General features: G+C 42.5%; 4 protein-coding genes across 4 annotated transcripts; 3 read left to right on the top strand and 1 right to left on the bottom strand.

The window, feature by feature from the left end:
* Positions 1-1,137: 1,137 nt before the first annotated feature.
* On the top strand, positions 1,138-3,221 carry F5147DRAFT_780865 (P-loop containing nucleoside triphosphate hydrolase protein; the record flags this gene model as incomplete). The annotated part of the gene is made up of 5 exons (XM_041442532.1): positions 1,138-1,446; positions 1,496-1,573; positions 1,768-2,313; positions 2,373-2,696; positions 3,081-3,221. The coding sequence occupies 5 exons, from the start codon at positions 1,138-1,140 to the stop codon at positions 3,219-3,221; spliced, it is 1,398 nt and encodes a 465-aa protein (XP_041285643.1).
* A 147-nt stretch (positions 3,222-3,368) lies between these two features.
* F5147DRAFT_780866 (uncharacterized protein) lies at positions 3,369-5,931 on the bottom strand (the record flags this gene model as incomplete). Its single annotated transcript, XM_041442533.1, has 7 exons — positions 3,369-3,613; positions 3,672-3,796; positions 3,864-4,311; positions 4,362-4,563; positions 4,619-5,254; positions 5,320-5,518; positions 5,588-5,931. 7 exons carry the CDS (start codon positions 5,929-5,931, stop codon positions 3,369-3,371), a joined length of 2,199 nt encoding a protein of 732 aa, XP_041285644.1.
* Positions 5,932-11,923: 5,992 nt separating this feature from the next.
* F5147DRAFT_658605 (uncharacterized protein) lies at positions 11,924-13,288 on the top strand (the record flags this gene model as incomplete). Its single annotated transcript, XM_041434470.1, has 6 exons — positions 11,924-12,085; positions 12,153-12,231; positions 12,282-12,535; positions 12,563-12,666; positions 12,972-13,113; positions 13,244-13,288. The coding sequence occupies 6 exons, from the start codon at positions 11,924-11,926 to the stop codon at positions 13,286-13,288; spliced, it is 786 nt and encodes a 261-aa protein (XP_041285645.1).
* A 2,181-nt stretch (positions 13,289-15,469) lies between these two features.
* On the top strand, positions 15,470-15,886 carry F5147DRAFT_532075 (uncharacterized protein; the record flags this gene model as incomplete). The annotated part of the gene is made up of 3 exons (XM_041430099.1): positions 15,470-15,605; positions 15,654-15,732; positions 15,775-15,886. Coding segments are annotated over 3 exons (327 nt in total), but the record flags the coding sequence as incomplete, so codon positions are not given.
* Positions 15,887-19,199: the final 3,313 nt, after the last annotated feature.

The following is a 19,199-nucleotide window of genomic DNA, read 5'->3' on the forward strand; positions in this document are numbered from 1 at the left end:
ATACCCTTCGGCTCAGGTGACACTGCAAACGGGCTGCTTCCAGCCAGTTCTTTACATTCAATACTCTCTTCGCCATGAATGACATGATCTTGATTGTGAGTACTAATTCTGCTTGCCTCTGGAGCATCATCTTATTATTCAAACTATCACAGGACATCAACCTCGCATACTCTACCACCCACCATTCACAGTCTGTGAGCGTGTCGATCCTCATTCAAGCTCGAGCCATGCTGATTCAAGTCATTGCCCACCGTTCGCAGTCTGTGAGCGTGTCGATCTTCATTCGAGCTCGAGCCATGCTGATCAAAGCCGTTGCCCACCGTTCGCAGTCTATGAGTGTGTCGATCCTCATTTGAGCTTGAGCCATGCTGATCAAAGTCGTTGCCCACCATTCACAGCCTGTGATTGTGTCGATCCTCCGAACTTGAGCAGGGTGCTGTCATATTTGGGCCTGTGAAGCACACGAAAGTGAGTTTGTTTTGCATCCCATCCGTCAGCATGATAGTATGTTCAATTTAATCGTTTTTAGTCGTTTTCTGTTTCAAAAGCCGTGATGGGCCCGAGCCGAGACGCAGCTTTGACTCTGCCCCAGGCCGGGCCACGGGCTGCCACCAAATGCCTGAGAAATATGTGCTCATCATTGAGCATAGTGAGCGCATGGGCGGAAGTGTCAGGCAGTGCGATTGCTCCTTTGGTAGTATCATTGTATCGATTAGTATAAATAGTAGCACCATCTGAGATCTGATGAATACGATTGCAAGGTACAACAATACAGTAGATCCAGTGCGAGATCAGTTCTATGTACATACGAGAGGCAGGCTTAGACAGGCAGGCACTGTCTGCTAGTGAGCACATTGTCATGCATCATATTACATGCTAACGAGCTAGACTCGTGACCAGCCCGTCTGATGAGGCAAGCCATCGATAGATGGACTGGTAAAACTGAGTTTGAATTTGGATCAAGAGCGGATTGTTAGAGTAACGTGACCTCTGGCCAATGAGAAAACCATGTTTTTTTTTCAAAAACAAAATTAATGAGATAATTTTCATCATTGCTGTGACACGACATGTTTTCCTGCTGCAAAATTGATGGATCATCACACACTCATCCAAGGAATCCACAATGCATCCCTCGACATGCTGGATGTGTTCGCGCGTGATCTTCCCAAAGAACGACTTCCTATTGACTACATCCAGACTCTCAATAATAACGACAGAGTGGATGCATTACAAGCTTGCTTAATTGTGTATGTGCTCACAGTGACGACCATCGCTCCACGTCAGTTTCAGCTCGAATCAGCTCTTGCAACTTTAAATGGTCGAGATAGCTTGATAACTGCAGGCACAGGCAGTGGTAAGACTATGTGCATCATCATTCCTATTCTACTCCATCCTGGCACCATGAGCATGACTGTCTCACCTCTCAAATGCCTCCAGACCACCCAGGTAAGGCCACTAAATTATTGAATCTGCGCACAGAATTATACAGTGGCAGGTCCGTGAGTCTATGAAGTATGGCATTGCTACACTATCTATCAATGAGGATACCCTGAATGATTCATTTCTTTGGGAGGTAATTGTCAATACTTGTCCATGCATCTTTGCACAGTATTTTGAGACTTACAAGAAGCAATAAACTAGGACATTCACATCAGAAAATTCTCGCATCTCATTGTTTCACCTGAGCAGCTATCTATGTTCAATGGGCATCTTCCACGTCTTGCACGACTCATTCGACAAGATCACAGCTTCACTCAATGAATTAAGCGCGTGCATATCGACGAAGCCCACAATATTCATACTGCAGGGCTGCCACATCATGGTGAAGAAGCATTTAGACCTGCATACAGCAAGCTTGGAGAACTACATGTGCTACTTTGCAAGGGAACAACATTCCAAGCACTCTCAGCAACACTCCCCCCTCATATTCTCTCAACTGTATGGCATGAGCTGATGATATCACCAGATCATGTATCACTAGCACTGTCTACAAATCGGCTGAACATTACTTATGCAACAACTCCTGTTGTTGGCAGCCTTCATAACTTTCACAACTTCGATTGCCTCATTCCAGAAAACTATGCCCCGCCCATGATGATTCCGAAGACATTGATATTCCACGACAACAAGCAAGAAGCTGCTGCAGCTGCAGCTTACAATGACTTGCGCCTTCCAAAAGCATTGCAAAATCAAGGAATCGTAAAACACTACCACAGTGACATGTCTACAGAATACCTCCAACAGATGTACAATGACTTTGCATCAACCACAGGAACATGCCGCATCATCCATGCTACAGCTGGTGCATCAACAGTGAGATATTTTGACTTCTTGTATTTCATTTGTGCGTGTTATTTACGAACCCACATCAGGGTCTTGATATCCAAGGTGTAATGATTGTGATACAGTACGGAATCCCAAAGAGCATGTCTGAAGCTGCACAGCGAGGTGGTTGTGCTGTGCGAGATGGACACTTGTGTGGCCTTTATCTCATTATGGTTGAGACATGGGCTCTAGAGGTTGAATTGACAGATGAGCATGATGATAACTGTGATCCAGACAAGCCATATGCAGCAATTCTCAAGAAGAACTCATCAAAGAAGGACCGAACTGGTTGTGCTGCACTTTGTTATGCACAGTCAACAATCTGCCTTAGAGAGTTTTTGCAAAGTATCTTGATGATCAAACACCTACAGGTGATGTCTCCAAGTGATCAACTTTATCCTACTAATGATTTCTTGACGTGCAAAGCATTACACTGCATTGCAATGAAATGTTGTGACCGGCATTCCGACGATGATTTCAACCTTTCTAGATATTTGCTAGGTCAGATGTACACATCAGAAGATACCAACAACACACCACCAACTGTCACCACAAAAAGAAAACGAACCAAACTATGAGACAAGGAGCTCCACAAGCCATTATTGGAGAAGTTGACGAAATGGAGAACAGACATGCACTTCAATGATCCTCTACGATCTGTTTGGCCAATTACATGGCTATGCAACGACAACAGTCTTGAGATCCTTAGCAAGACAAATCCAGACAACTTGAGGATGGTTGACAACATTATCCAGCTTCTGGAGGAGACGGAGGAATGGGGAAAAGATTGTGGGCAGCAGATACTCAAAGTGATTGCGCAGTTTGATGAGGAAAATGTGGTGACAGGTTCACACTCCCACCTAGCCAAAAAAACTCACACCAGTGTAACTGCATAACTTCGATATCATTCAGCCATCCTCTGTAGTACTAGTCAAGTCAAAAGCAGCCCTTGGAAACTCGTCTTCCTCTTGCTTGTATCCTTTGCCTGCCAGCATTTCCCGCACCTTTCTATTGAATGTTGAAAGTGTCAAAGACTTGAGTTTCTATTCGCCTTCTGCAAGTACATCTACGACAGGCTTCACTGAATCATTCTCCTCGCGATCCTGGTTGAACATGTGGAGACCTAGTTCTTGAACTTTGTTTGCAACTCTCCAGATAGAAGGTGTTGCATTGGGAGTTGTGTGATTTAGGCAATACCGAGTGCACGTCCAACTTGCTTTTTGATGTTTTGTAGTAGGGAAACAGTCACTGATATGTCGCCAAGACGATCCCATGTAGAGTAGATGCCCTTTGTGAAAAAAAAAGCTTTACAGTATAACAGCACAGTTCATCAATCAAGGACGGACCATTCAGATACACAGCTAAACATGCCTTCAAAAATTTGATGAGGTGTTCAATATTGAGATTGATAGGCATGCAATGTCCTTTGAGGCCAGTCAGGTTGACGAGTGCATTGTCTCGCATAATGTTCCTGTTGGATCATAAGTTCAAATTTAAAATGATGTCAAAATGATTTAAAAGCAAAAGTAAAATCGCACGTGAATTCGGGAGTCCAGATCTTCTTAAGGTTGAAGATAAAATGAAGGATTTCGGAGCAGTAGTTGTTTGATCCAGCGCCACGGAATATCATTGCCAGGGTTCCAAGGATGTCTTCAATGCAGCCCCAGTCACCATGCGAGATAGCGCTAGTTAGCTCTAGAACGTAGAGAAGATCATGGGTCAAAAGCTGCAGGTTGCGATGTGCTGTATCCATGGGTTCAGAATCCATCTCAAATAGGGTTTTATTGGTTCGTTTCTTCTTGGAAGGCTCGTGAATGGGTGTAGCATGTGTGACAAGAATCTTGTCTGCAATCTCAAGTAGGTCATCGGCAGTAGGTCCTGAAGAAGCAAAAGAAGCTAATGAAATGTGCCCACACTCCTTGTGCCAGGCATTCATGATGATGCCTCGTAGAATCTGCATCAGTGTCGCAAGAAGGGTGTGATAGTCTGGGTGTTTGCATTCAAGTCGTGTTCAATCAAGTAGAGTGAAGAAATACGAGAGGCTACCAATTTAATGAATAGATCCTTGATGAACATGGAGGAGTGCCCAGACAAGGTTAAGACAGAGGTGGAACAGGCCAAATCCAAGTTGAATGACCTGAAGACGAGTGAAGGGATTAACATCTTTGACCCATAACATTTTCGCTCCTCAAATGCGAGCATTGGTAGACTGGTCATTGAAACTAGGAATGGCTCGATCTGATAATTCATGATGTTGCATCTGTAATTGATTTATGTAGACATTGTGGATGACTGCAATGTTTCCGGTGATGGAACTTTCATCAATAGTGGAGGTCTGCAAGGGCAATTGTTTGGTCCAATAGCCTTGAGGCATTTTGCAATGTTCGCCGTGACATAGCATTGACCGATCGTAATCTGCAATGTTCGAGCAGTTCGCAAGCAAAATTTCGATAACATGAATGTGGAGTTGACTTCGGAATGAACTCATCTGATCGCGGGTAGGACGAACATCAGTTGCAAATGAAATCTCTGTAGCATCAAGGGCACGGTTCAACATCGGTGAGAGGCGCATGTGTTCTGGATTACCATTACGGACTTCATAGAGAATGGCAAAGGTTCCAGACTGGACCTTCGCTGGAGCATCAGATCGTTGTTCAATGAAGATGGATGTGCTTATATTGATATTGTCATAGCACATAACATGTGGCTGACGGGCGAGCAGTCTTGCATGTTCAATGCAGCGTGCAGCAAGCTTTTCGAGCAGTGTGAAGAGGGATGTGAACAAGATGCAGAGGCCACATTTGTATAGGGCTTCGATTGTTTGCCTTGAAGCCCCGTTTGTCCACAGAAATAGTGTGAAAGGAGCTGTAATAAAGGTGCTGTGATGTGAGCGCTGGGAGGCAAGCTGTGTGATGATGACATTGCAAGCCTTTAAGAAGTCAAGATTCATCAATTCAAAAGACGTAACAACAACAAAAACATGGTGCATCATACAGTACTGCAATCCTTGATCTTATTCTTTTCCCTCGCATTATCAGACTGAGCTGCACAGCGAAGGATATGGTGTAGAACAGGTGCTTTCGGCACAACAACATTTCGCATGGTTGAATTGAGGTCCCATGTTGATAGAAACTCTGGGGTTACAGAGTCGAGTGTCCTGCGGAGAGCTTCCTTCACCATATCCATCTCGTTACTGACAGTATCAGACACATAGGCAATTGCGTGCGGATGGAACCAGTCCAGTATCCGAGCTCAACCACACGAGTCTGCAAATAAGTGGTCGAACATCTTCTCGAGTTTGCCTTTTTTGCCCTGCCCAATAACAGTTTCCTTCTCCTGCCTAGAACAGTTATAAATCCAGTCGCGATTGTAGGCAAAATCGAGTTCTGAAGGGTCAAGGATGGTGAGCATGAAGCCTATGATTGATATGCGGCCATCACGAAGAATTTTGACAGCAGACTTGATGCGTTCGTGCGAGGAGAGTTGTGGGGAAGGGGCTGCAGCCATAGAAGAGACATCTGGTGGATCACCCACTGTGATATCGACGAAGCCAGAGTCCACAGAACGATTGAAGTCGGCATCCAGAATCCTCGAAGAACCTTGCATCCTGATTTCAAGCTCTGACTGGAGTTATTGGCCAAAGAGCAAGTGATAGCAGTAGCAGAAAGTAATAGATATACACATGAAGGGGTGGATGGATGAAGCTGCCCGGTAGCTGGCAACTGAGCATACTCGAATGTCGACGTCGATCACAAATGACAATGTACTACAACAAGACTTAGCAATGAGTTAGCAAAAGCTCACGTGGTTTCTGATATTCCTAAACAGGCTTATTCGTCACATTACTCCAACAATCCACTCTTGATCCAAATTCAAACTCAGTTTTACCAGTCTGTCTATCGACGGCTTGCCTCATTAGACGGGCTGGTCACCAGTCTACTAACGAGCAATGTTAATGCAAGAGTTCACTCTTCTAAGTAGCAGACTTAATGCATTACTATGCCATGGACTGGTGTTAAATGATAGATGCGATGAATGAGATATGGATGTTAGCACAGCTGTTAGAGATGTGCGCGCGGTAGTATGCCGAAGGTTTAGATTTTCAGTCTAAGTGTTGCATGAAAATGGATGATAATTTCGATGCAGGAAAAAGATGGAAAAAAGATACATGAAAATCATAAGTACTTAGTATATATGAGAGTGCGCCGAAGCGCTGTTCAGAGCTGAGTAGGTAGCGGTAATATGTAACAAGGGTCCATAACACAAGTAATGAAAATATAAATGATATAGCTTCAGAAATATGATCAGTCTAATGCAAATGGGGTTAAATACACACCAATGGACAAGCAGAGGACATGGACAGGATGGGGGAAGGATGTGCAATGGAGCCAAAGAAAAGCTGACGTGAGCCGATGCGCGTGCATGAGCCGCAGCTATCAGCCAATAACGGAAAGGATGTGCGCCACATTAGCAATAGTGCACGCAACGCGAGGACCTAAGGGATGCTGTGAAAATAGCCTCTACAAGGCTACAAGGACTCCAAGTCCTACAATGGGTCTGGCCTGAATGCAAATGAACAACTAGCTCACCTAGAAAAGGAGTTTGGTCTTCACATTAAGTGAGCACATTGTCATTCTTCAACCAATATCTAACAAAACTATCAATTGTAAAGACAGTGCAAGCTCTTTAAGATCTGAAAGCAACTTGATATTGAAAGTGTACAGAGAAATGTCAACACCACAGCTGCTGAGTGAGTACAAGCTGTCATTGATGCAAAACATCATGACCTTGCTGGAAAGTGGGGTGTTGCACAAGTTTGTCAGAGGTTAGCCAATGAAGGCACCTTGGTGAAGCAGTGAGCTTCATATACTCTACACCCACTGCAGTGAGACATTGATTATATTAAATCTAACAGTGACAAAGTCAGGCAAATACTTCATGACCATTTTGATGCAGAATTTAATGCCAGGTTTGTTGGCTTGAAAGATGCAATTGATTGCATCCCATTGAACTGCCTTGGGCCTTGGGCCTTGGCATCAGCAGCATGCAGATGGGCACGAGAAGCTTGCCACTCAAGCTCCGTGGATGGGAGATGTAACTTTGCTGATCTATGCATTCAAGGATCAATTTTCAATGTTTGTACTGTACATACATGTATTGCCTAATGTGAGGCTTTTGAACATCATCGGGCATGTATTCCTTGATTTTGTTGAAGACTATGGCTGTAAGTAATCCTTTATCATTGTCTTTGGTTTGTATTAACCAATGTGGACCTAGGTGTATCCATTCAACTTACGACAGATAAAGGTTCAGAAGTCGGTGATATGATTCGCTGCCATGAACACTTGCTGTGCGGGTACTGACATTACAGCTCCACTTTTCAGTTTAGATGCAGCCACCTACTACACTCTAGATAAGTGGCCATCATCAAAGCAAGTGCAAAGCAAGCACAATACACCAATTGAAGGATTCTGGCATTGGAAACGGGATGGTGAAGGCCACAGCATCTGTCAAGTGATTTTTGTTGGTTGAGACGAGGGTTTATATAATTCAAATAATCCACTCCATGAGTGCATTCATCTATGACTCTTGTTATATTCCTGACATCATGACTGAGCTAGTATTCATAGGCAAGTTTTTAATTGGTTATGGCCACCTCTTGTCCAACAGCACTTGGATGAGTTCTGACTATACTGGAACAACCACCACTTGTCTTCTCAAAAGAAGAAGGTTCTCCAAACAGGAACATCTCCATGACACATATGGCTTGCTCCAGAAAGTGTTCGTGCTGTTGCATGAGATTGCTCAATTGCTGTGGATATGAATTCAGTGCATGAACTTTGAGAGGAACTTGGTGGGAATGAGGCTATGGACTCTGCATTCCAGTTTGTCAGTGACGAGTTTCAGGCGATGGCGGATGATGCATTCTGTAGTCTTGGCTTTCCTGAGATTACTCTTTCCAATGCATAGGATATATTTATCATGGTTGTGGATATCCTAGAGCACCTTGTCATAGTCTGATTATAATCAATTCAAACATGTTCTGTTGTGTTTGTATATGTTGTCCTTAAGTGTGATGTAATGACTTGGCCTGCTAGCTATACACAATGATCAGTGATTGAGAAAAGATGAGAGGCAACAAACTCAAGCAATGACTCAGCAGTGTGACACTCACATCCTCCCTGGGCTGCAAAGTGTGTCTTTTGATATTTGTGTCAAGGGGTATTGAAGGATATAGGTTCCACCTCATCTCCTGGTATTCTTAATGGCAAAGACTTCTTGGCCAACATTACCTGGCATATCTCTGCACTTGTATCTGCTCTATGCTCCACACACCTTGCATTCCTATCCCACGCTGTCCATCCATGTCCTTTCCATGTCCACCTATCTCTGCTGGTGCATGTTCATTTTCTCTCTCGGTTTGACTAAATGATAGCAAGGCTTATTACATGTATCCGCTGTAGGACTGGAAGTCCTTACAGCCTTGTAGAGGCTATTTTTGTGGTATCCCTCAGCATCCTATTGCTTTACTATATGAAGCACAACTTTCCCATGAGCCGCACTTAGTGGCCACTACTTTCCCGCGACAGCCGCAGCATTCCTGTGCGCATGCACAGCCATGCTTTTTCATGCTTCATCGGCTGATGTTTCACATCTATCCCTAGTCCAAAACCAACCCAATGGTATGTTATTCCATGATTATATTTACATATCAGACCATTTCCACATCGCACCACCTTTATTTATATATAGCTTTACATGCCTAACTCGGTAGCACATTGGCTCAGTTCTGCATGACAGCGCTTAGCGCAATACTTAAGCACTAGCAGTACATATCATTCAGTAGCTTGTTTTCTGGATGTTCCAGTAGCAACTCCCATTAACCTACAGTTGGTAGCTATTGGCAATCATTATCTATTTACTGCCCGCATTGTATCTGTTATCACCTTACTCTACAGCTATTTCTATTGTCCTTCATCTCTATTATCATCCAAACCCCTTGTGCATCAACCGCTTTGCAGCCGCATCTTTCCCTCACCTTTGGCTTTCAGACACCACTATGTTCCCATGCTACATGCGCGCACCCGTCCCACACTTCGCATCAGCTGATAAGCAGCACCTTCAGTGCCTATTTCTAGACCTTTGCTGCACTAGCTTCCCCTTTAGGGTCAAACACACTTGTTCTGCAAGTATAACTGATAGGCAGTGCATGACCTACAACATAAAGATATCAGTTTGGAGCCTATAGCACCACTCTGAGTTGTAAACCTATACCACGTATTCTGTTCTGCATGTAGTTCATTACATATTATTTATCTGCCTCATTTTCATCACTACAGTTCTCGCCTACAGGTTCTGGACGCTCATGCAGTAGGATAAAACCTCGCACACTACATATAGTATGGCACTTCCCTTCCCTTGGACACTACCTTTATTTTGTGGAGTCACCTTAGAAGTTCTCAGTACATTGTTCAAATTGACAAGCTTTGTTCACTCTCACTCTGAACCCATGTATTCTTGACCGCTCCGAGAATGCGCCTCTAAGTTTGCTTACCTAGGCTCTGCGCAGATCCAAACTCCTCTCAGGTTCTGACTTAGCACTTTTACCTAGTTATACCTCGTGTTACAGACTTGGATGGTTCTAACGGTATGGGCACAAATGTGCTGTTCAAGGTACCTCAGCAGAATACAAAGGGTTCCCTCCGGCTATCTTGGTAAGGCGCGCCTCATCAAGATGCAGGGCTAATGGGATCAACTAAGTCAGTGGGTGGCCTTCTTAGAAGTGTGGTCAAAGACAACCAAGTTGGAGACTTAGTTGAGCATGAGTTTCAAAGGAAAACCAAGTAGATCAAAGTGAAGAAATACAACAATGATCTGTCTACTTATATATGTCTGTACATAAGTGTTCGGGCTCAGCTTGTATCTGGGGATCTATGCGAGTCATGGTGAGTCAGAGATAATTGTACATGAGTCGGTCCATGAGGTCAGATAAGATACATAAGGCTTAACCTCTAATCAAGCATGAGGCACCATGTGGCGCTCTAGGTCTACATGAGGTGGACAGCCTTCATGATCGTCAGGGGCAGGCCTTCTAGGCCAAGGTAATGTCATAGTGGTCCAGACCACTGTCATTCTAGGTTCTGGCGGTGTCCCACCATGTCGGTGAGTCTAGCAGAGCGGGGACTCATGCGGATGTTATAGTTGACTGTAACATTTCGGCCATAAACCTCGTCTATACCTAGCTGCTACCTGCGGAACTGCGCTTTACCTGGAACCCACTGCTCTTTACCTAGGATCATCTTTCTTTCATCTATTTTGCATCACACTCTCACCAGACCTGCAGTCTTGCCTTTGCTCTCATCGGTGGATTGACATTTCCAAGATTGCCTTAGTCCTTTCCATCCACTGTGTGTGAGGAATGATAGCTAGATGAGAAGGGGTAAAAGGGGGAGAAAGGGTGAAGTGGGGTAAAACTCAAATCGACCTCTGGATGCGAGTATAGATTTGGCCCAAGGGGATTGCTACTGAGAACGATTCCTCTAAGTAAAATATGAGGGGAAACCTTGAAACTAGTAGGGGTAACTGAGAATAGAGGGAGCATGAGAATTTGCGTTGATGTGATGCGAGTGTGAGCAAGCTGCCGAAAGTGTGATATGATGCATGGCTGAGCAGCCAAAGGTGCGATGAAGCATGAAAGTGTGCTGTCGAGCTGAAGGATATATATGAAAGTTTTGCAAATGCAAAAGCAATGCGATGTGGTGGTGAAACAGGAGGAGTATTTGACGGTAGGTGCAATGAACAAAGTGCGAATGTTAGTGTGGCTGTTAGAGATGTGCGCACAAGGGTAGGCCGAAGGTTTAGATTTTCAGTTAAGTGCTGTGTGAAAATGGATGATAATTTTGATGGGAGGTAAAAAGAATACATGAAAAGTCCTGAGTACTAAGTATATATGATAATGCACGAAGCACTGTTCGGAGCCAAGTAGGTAGCGGTAATATGTAACAAGGGTCCATAACACAAGTAATGAAAATATAAACGATATAGCTTCGGAAATATGGTTAGTCTAATGCAAATGAGATTAAATACACACCAATGGACAAGCGGAGGACATGGATAGGATGGAGGAAGGACATGTGATAAAACCGAAGAAAAGCCAGCGCGAGCTGATGCGCGCGCATGAGCTGCAGCCATCGGCTGATAACAGAAAGGATGCACGCTGGGTTAGTAATAGTGCGCATGGTGTGAGGACCTAAGGGACACTGCAAAATAATTTCTACGAGGCTACAAGGACTCCAAGTCCTACACCGCATTTACTCCCTTCGCATTTTACTTGAAGGAAGTGCTTCATAGCAATCCTCTTGGGTCAAGACAGCACACCCACACTCAGTTGGATTTATTAGTGCTCTAGCTTTCTTGCTAGCCAGCTACTATTACTTCTTCACAGCACGTCCAAATAACATGGATGGGTTGGAGTGCATGTGACACCAAATGGCCAGCCTTAGCATATTAGTAGGGTTTCATGAGGCACCAGAGACGGCATAGACTTCAGAAATAAATAGTTGAAATACAACCCACCAGATACTGCATTGTCACCACCATGTCTCAAGCTCATACTACTAGTGCTCGCCCTGCTCAGCCTTATGGAGGACCAGACAACGATCATGATGGCTGTAGTGTCATTTTTCCTCAGATGTTGCCTGAAACCCTACTCTGTCAGTTGTGCAAGAAACTGAAGAAGCAAGGACTCACAGATGATAAAGTTTTATGACTCAAGGTGCTGATTGCTCAAACTGAGATGCTGCCTGATTCTGATCAAACTTTTCCAGGAGACATTGAAGCAATGCTTTCAATGTGGTATCTGTGGGACGCACATTGGTGACCTATGTGGATTGTGTAAGCACAGAGGTTAGTGAAGATATATGCTGGTGATCTGTGGACTCACTCCAATATTGTAGCACATGAAGAAAATGGTACATCTGACCCAGAAGCTGTGGCATTGCAGGCTCGTCGATGCAACATAATCAAAGGATGCTTGCATCAACCACTTGGTCCATCAACACCTGAGTTGGAGCTTAACAATCTCAGAGAGAACAATGGAAAACCAGGTAGTATCACCATCTATGTTGAGTGTCGCCTTAGCCAAAAGCCCAGCTCTGTCAACTGCACACTTGGCACATATTGTGCATCCTATGCAGAAACCATGACTTTTGTCAGTATGGTGTTCTTTTCACATCAGTGGTCGCACATACTCAATAACCCTTGCTCTCCAGCTCTTCATGAAAATGTCATAAAGCTTGTCAACCCGAAGTGGACTTCGAAACACATCTCAGATCTGCTTGTGTGAGTTCCTTGTATACTATTTCAGTGCAACCTAATTCACCATTAGAGTGTAGCAGTGAGACTGAGCTAAGGGTGTGAGGAAATCTTGTGCTTTCTGATTCAGGCATAGGGATGATGAGTCTTCATGATTGGTACAACAAGTACAATCATCCTCACACTCAAGCATCCCATATTCAAGTTCCTGTTGGAGTGCTGAAGGGAAATAAGTCTGGACATGCGATTTCACTTGAGTTATTCATTGATACAGACCAGGTAATGTTGGTCTTCCATCTACTTAGTATTCATATTCTCAATGATTGCAACAGTATGAAGAATACACTTGTGAAGATCATTCTGGGAGTGGTAACAAGAGAAAATCAATGTCAAGCGGCCAGACTAGAGAAAAATGTATCTGTGGACATGGTGCTGTTACTGAAGGCCAATCATCAGCTGCTAAGCGGTCGAGAAGTGAGTTTCACAGACCAGTAACAATGAACTAGCACTCATAAGTCTTAGATTTAATTGACAGATGATGAGAATAGTACCATTCTAACATCTTCATTTCAGCATGACCTTGTGACTGCATGCACTCCTTCAGTCTCTACCTCAGACAAAATCACATTCAAATGAACAATTTGCATGATTGATCAAGATGAAAAATATACACTCACTGAGCAGGGCACTGCAGAATAAGGCTTTCTGGTACACAATGCCCTGTTTCTCTCTGCAGCCGACTGTGGCAAGACCAAAGATATCCATCTGATGAGGAAAGGTCAATGTTGAACAGATTCATGTGGACTAATGATGGTACTCCCTCTAACAGTGGGTCATAGAAAACAAGGAATATGTGGCAAAGAAGCTTGTTGACATTGGTCACAGTCGTGGACAGCTCACAATAAAAGATGCTTGTAAATTTCTCACCACTGATCTGATCCGTCTCAAATGGTGTCTTCTTAGATAGATGATCTATAGATAAACACCTACAAAATCAAATATCTCCACGGTCAGTGATTTAGACAAATACTAATGACTGATAATGTAGTTGTTTGTGAGTAGCTGTTTACACTTCCCCAAGCTATGTTCAGATTAAAGTACTTTCTTTGAGGTCAGTAATCAACACCAGTCAATCCAACAATATGGATGCAATAGAAAATAAACAGAATATAGTCAGCCCAATGGTATGGTGATGACAAAAGAAAATGAATCACTCCAATGGTATGGCTGTGATTAAAAAAAATAAAAGTCAGCCCAACAGTATGGTGCTACAAAAAGAAATCAAATGGTAAGAGAAACCCTTCCTTCAGTAACAATGCTTCTTGTAATAAATTCACTACAGAAAGTTGTGTGAAGTTATAATAATCACCCCCTCAGCACAAACAGGTAGAATCAAAGGTCAGGACTAATCAATGCTCAGTAGAACTCTTAGCTTACTACTGAACCTGCTGCCAAGGAACTCATGATGAATATTAAACAGAATCAGGAACAGATGTCCTTGGATTTTAGTACTAAGTCCCCTATTTAACAACTAAAGTTTAGCAGCAAAGAAAACCCTGGCTCAGTATTACTACTCAGATGAGTGAGGTCAAGCGTCACTATCAACTTCTGAACTCTTCCCACTAAGTTTTTGCTTAGATGGACATAAAGACAACACAAAAATCCTGGAACAAATTCAGAATAATAACACTAAGACGTGAATGAACTAAAAAAAAAAACAGAAAAAAACAGAAGAAAAGGAAAGAAAGAGAGAAGAAAAAAAACTATAGATTCACCAGCAGAAAATCAAAGAAAAAGTTTGCTCACTGTTGAGCACAGTGAGCTCAAGGTATTGCTGGATGTTGCTTACAATGACCTCTCAGTTAGTTGCTTAACAGCTTTTGTCACTGTTGTTGACACTGATCACACTTCACACTCAATTTTATTCTGTGGGGTAAAAGTTTCCTCTGGGTTTATTATTTTATGGGCAAAAAAGTAGGGTCTTATATAGATAAATTATGGTGGCTGTGCTACTTTTCCCCACGTTCTAAGGGAAATGGGCTTAGTCAGATTGTACCAATAACTATTTGTTGTGAGTCATGTGCATTATAACTTGTGTTATCAGACTTTAGTCATCCCAGGAGGTTGCTTTGTCATGACTTGGGTTGGGTCATAGGTCACCTGACTGTTAGAATCATATGAGTTAGTATCCTGTGGCCAAGGTTATGTAACAAGCTGATTGTATTATGTAAAAGAAATATTCATGATTTGTTGGTGCTTTGTTCTGATGTTACTTCATTGATCATAGAAATAATGTGAGCCGTGTATTTAGGGTTTTTAAGAGAGTTTTCATAATACAATTCATGTAAGAACTATTTTTCACAGTTATCTGACATGTGTGGGATTTAGTCTGAGTCATTGTTGTTGATGACTAAGCAATATTTATTGCAGAATTAAATATACAAAAATATTCAGCCTATCTGAGTCTATTTGAGCAATGAAATGAAAATGTTGTCTGAGCTGCAGTCTGGACTATAAAGTAAAGGAAGATGGTTTCATATTGGTTTCTAGAGTATCAGGCTTGTGGGAGAGCATTAGTCATCCATGCACCAAACCAGTTTGGTGTAGGTCAACAGATAAGCTATTTTGAAACCAAGTTTGCACAGCATGTCATTCAGGAAGGTGTTGACACTGCTGGTAAGTTTGTTGAGAGATAAATCTTTGGAAGAGCAATATCTAACCAGATTATTAGCATTTCAAGTTTCCAATGGCTTTGTAATCAAAATCTACTGTTCTAATGTAGATTAAGTTAGTTGATGCAGAGCTTTAGGCTCCAATACCTCGCCAAGTTTCTTCTGCTGTGCTCAAATTCTCAGGCACTCTTGGCATTTGTAACCACACTGACAAGCGCTCTGCGACTATCATGGCTTTTAGCCACTTTTGGTTAGAGAGTTCTGCATGTGAATATATGTTTGCAGATCTCCAAGGTATGCATTGATTCATACTTCACTGCAGTTATTCATTCCTCTTCCTAGGTTCAATTAATCATGGTATTTTACATAATACGGAAACTGTTCTGACATTGTTTGATCCCATGACACATACACCACTCAGGTGCGCCTTATCATATTTAATGTAATGCTACACTAAATCTAGCTTTCACGGTAAATCTGGACTCAGAGACCATGAGTTCGAGGGTCTTCATGATTTCGTGGATTCTCATGAATGCTCAGCAATCTGTCACTCAATGAAGCTCTGTGACATGTCAGCTATCCAAATCACTCTTCAAACATTGGAAAACTTAGAGGCAGGTTACTCGCACACTGGCAGTGATGACATTGATAACAGGTCAGTGGATGAGTAAATGGTGCTCCAGTGGTATTACTATGTAGACTGCTATGACTCAGATCATGGGCTTCAGAGATTGACTACCTTATTACCTTATTCTTAATGCACAGTCTGTGATTCTCATCTGCCCAAAACTTATCTTATCTGTCATCTTCATAATCCTTCTTGATGTCCTGCAATTTACTGTCTTACTCTCTTTCCCAACAAGCAGGGCTGCCAAACTGCTTCCTAGGGTGACCTTCTCCCCACCTCTCTCGGTGTTTGCAAGGCGGGTTTTGCTTGCTTGCTCTTTAGCAGTGTCCATCCTCTGGCTCAAAAAGCATAGTCTCATGCCTGGTCTTATGTTCTGAGGGTATGCACACTGATTTGAGGTAGTGATGACTCTTTCTTTATCTAAGGCTGTCAAAACTCCCAGACATGGACTATGGCCAAGGTGCTGGTATGATTGGACATGATGTAAGGGATTCTGCATCCAAGTATCTTAAATTGATATTATGGATTGTGCCCTACCAGTGCATTATAATACATGTGTGTCACAGCAAACAGATGTGGGGCACACAGAATCTCACACAGATCTGCCCTAGGGCCTGAACTGTTCATATGAGTGATGTAGCAAATAAATGTGGATTACCAGCACGACCAAGTGCATCACATGATGCCCAATAGAACTTTTAACAGCCTCAGACAGAGAAAGAGCCATGTTTTATCCTCCATATTCATCAACTGTATCAGTTTACCAAAGCAGTGGCAGAGCCAAGTCATAGCCACTGTTGATTCTGAGTATGCCATCTTAATGCAAATGTACTTGAATCAAGGCGGTGTGCAGCTGCAACTGTTGAATTTATAACACATATAAATAAATAAACATAAGGGATATAATGGACATATTAGGTCAGCGACATATGAACCCAAAATAAATTGATCCATGCACTTCTTACCATTTATATATGATGCTTGCATCATTCAATACTCCTCCTGGTTTTGGTTTATAACCTGGAATATTAGTTCTAGTGCCCACAGATTGCATTCCAGATTTTATCATTGATGAGATGCACTGGCAGCTTGTCAGGTTAATGACCAAGTAAGTATTGATATTTTCTTTACACTGTCATTAATGGTTATTTTTAGGTGATGAGCTTGATGGAATACCCTGGATTGTGGCAGCTATCATGACTTCTGTGAAAAGTTCTATAGAAGTCTGACATTCCTCATTAGACAAAATAGTTGACACTTGGTATGACTAAGGATATGCTGCAATAGTAATATTCTGGCTTGGCTTCAAGCCCCAGGCTAGGCCAAGTCCAGCCCTAGGACATGGCCTGACCAGGGCTTTGGCCTAGGCTTCAATTTCGTAAAGCCTAAGCTGTGGCTTAGCAATGTAAGCAGTAGTATTTGTTGCACTGGACAATGATGAATGACTTTCTCACAGTTAAGCTCAACACTAGTATTTTGTATTGCTTCCCAAAGTTCCTGTTCATGCTTCTGTTGCATCTGGCAAATTGGTATCAGCTTCTTAGTACATCATACCATGAGATATGTCAGAATGAAATCACAGTAAGTTATTGTTATCATGTGATTTAAGTTTGAAAGTTTGCTAATATCACCTGTACCTGTATGTTTGATGTATCACTACCTATAACTGCAAATAATTGAAGATACAATAATTGCTGGGGGCTACAGATAGTGTGATACATCACTGTATTGTGGACTATAGGTTCCCTATGACCCTACTACATTACTTAGCCATGCCCATGTATGGTAGTACTATATGTTCCCTTGTTATAATACCTTTCCACTGATGAGATCATTGTGCCAAGTTTGGAGTGTCATCAGGATTGCAAGATTATGTCATTAATGTGCCTATTCTGATTCTACCTAGTACATAGACTGTGCTACTCTTCAAATTCTACAACCACAGGAGGCGCATCAATTGAAGGACTACCATCATCATTCACCACAGACTCTGAGACCACAAGATTGAGTTGAGAAACAAAGTTCCAATGAGCTTGGAACAAATTTCACATTACAAAACGGAGGGCAGCTTGACGGTATATATATGCACATAAGCCCTCTTGCTGGGTTATCTTCTCCAATGGGCGCAGAACTATACACTCTTGCCACCAGTTGCCTTACCACTTCATAAAGGCCAGTACTTGTCTCATTTTTTCAGCTAGTAACTCTACTTGCTCAAACCATTGAGCTGTGTGAGCACATGCCTTATACCACTCAACGCAGAAGACACCTAAATAAAACTGAGCCAGAGATCATGTCATCTATTTAAAACACTTACAGTCTTGAACATCCTCATTCTCAGAGTGACTAGTGTTACTATCTGATACCAGCCAGATCCATAATATTGTACCAGTGCCCTGAGAACAGCCAGCCACAAAATTGCCCATTGGTTGAGCATCCTTGTGTCTGAGAGATCGAAGTCTTTCCTCCCAGCCCATCTTATTCACCCAAGAGCTTAGCAACTCCAGTGCTCTGTGTGCATATTGGTATTTGTCCACTGCTGCATCTTTCTTTACCTTGACACTTGTGATCAAATTTTGGGCATGGGTGGATGCTGCTTGACCATGTAAGTGCTTGTCCTTAAATTTGTACATGTGTAAGCATAGACGATGTAAAGAGTTGATTCTATATAGGCGCTACAAATGTGGTTATCTTAGAACTCAAGGTGCAAGTATGATGTTTGTCCCAAAGAGACTACCTATAGAACTATCTCTTGATATAAAATGCAAGGGATTGTCTTGTTAAGATCGAAGATGAGAGAAGGAAAAAGTCACCCAAAGTACATTCAATGTTCCAAGGATGTGTCCAAAGTACTGAAGTACTTGTCCGATGTATCCAAAGTCAAGAAATGAAGGTCCAAGGTTGCACAAAGTGTCTGAAGAGCTTCCAATGATTAGCAAAGGTTCTGAGAGTGAAATATGGTGGGTATGTTGAAGTATAAGACTTGCAGAAGTAACGAAGTATAACTAAGCAAAGCCTATCGAAAGAACTAAGAGATAGTGAGGTACAAAATAGCAGTGGTTAAGCCAAACAATCATTCCAAATGAACAAAAGATCGATTGCGTGAAGTTCAACTATCCGAAAGTGACTCTACTAACTATGACTTGTAGCAAGGGAAGTAAAGTAAAGTAAAGTGCAAGTAACTAGCAAGCCAGATTATATCCTACAGCATGAAGGTCCAGAAACTGTGTAGGCAAGAACAGTAGCGAGATAAGCTATCC

This window comes from Suillus discolor (genome assembly GCF_016758755.1).
Source record: "Suillus discolor strain FC423 chromosome Unknown F5147scaffold_118, whole genome shotgun sequence".
Taxonomy (NCBI): Eukaryota; Fungi; Basidiomycota; class Agaricomycetes; order Boletales; family Suillaceae; genus Suillus; species Suillus discolor.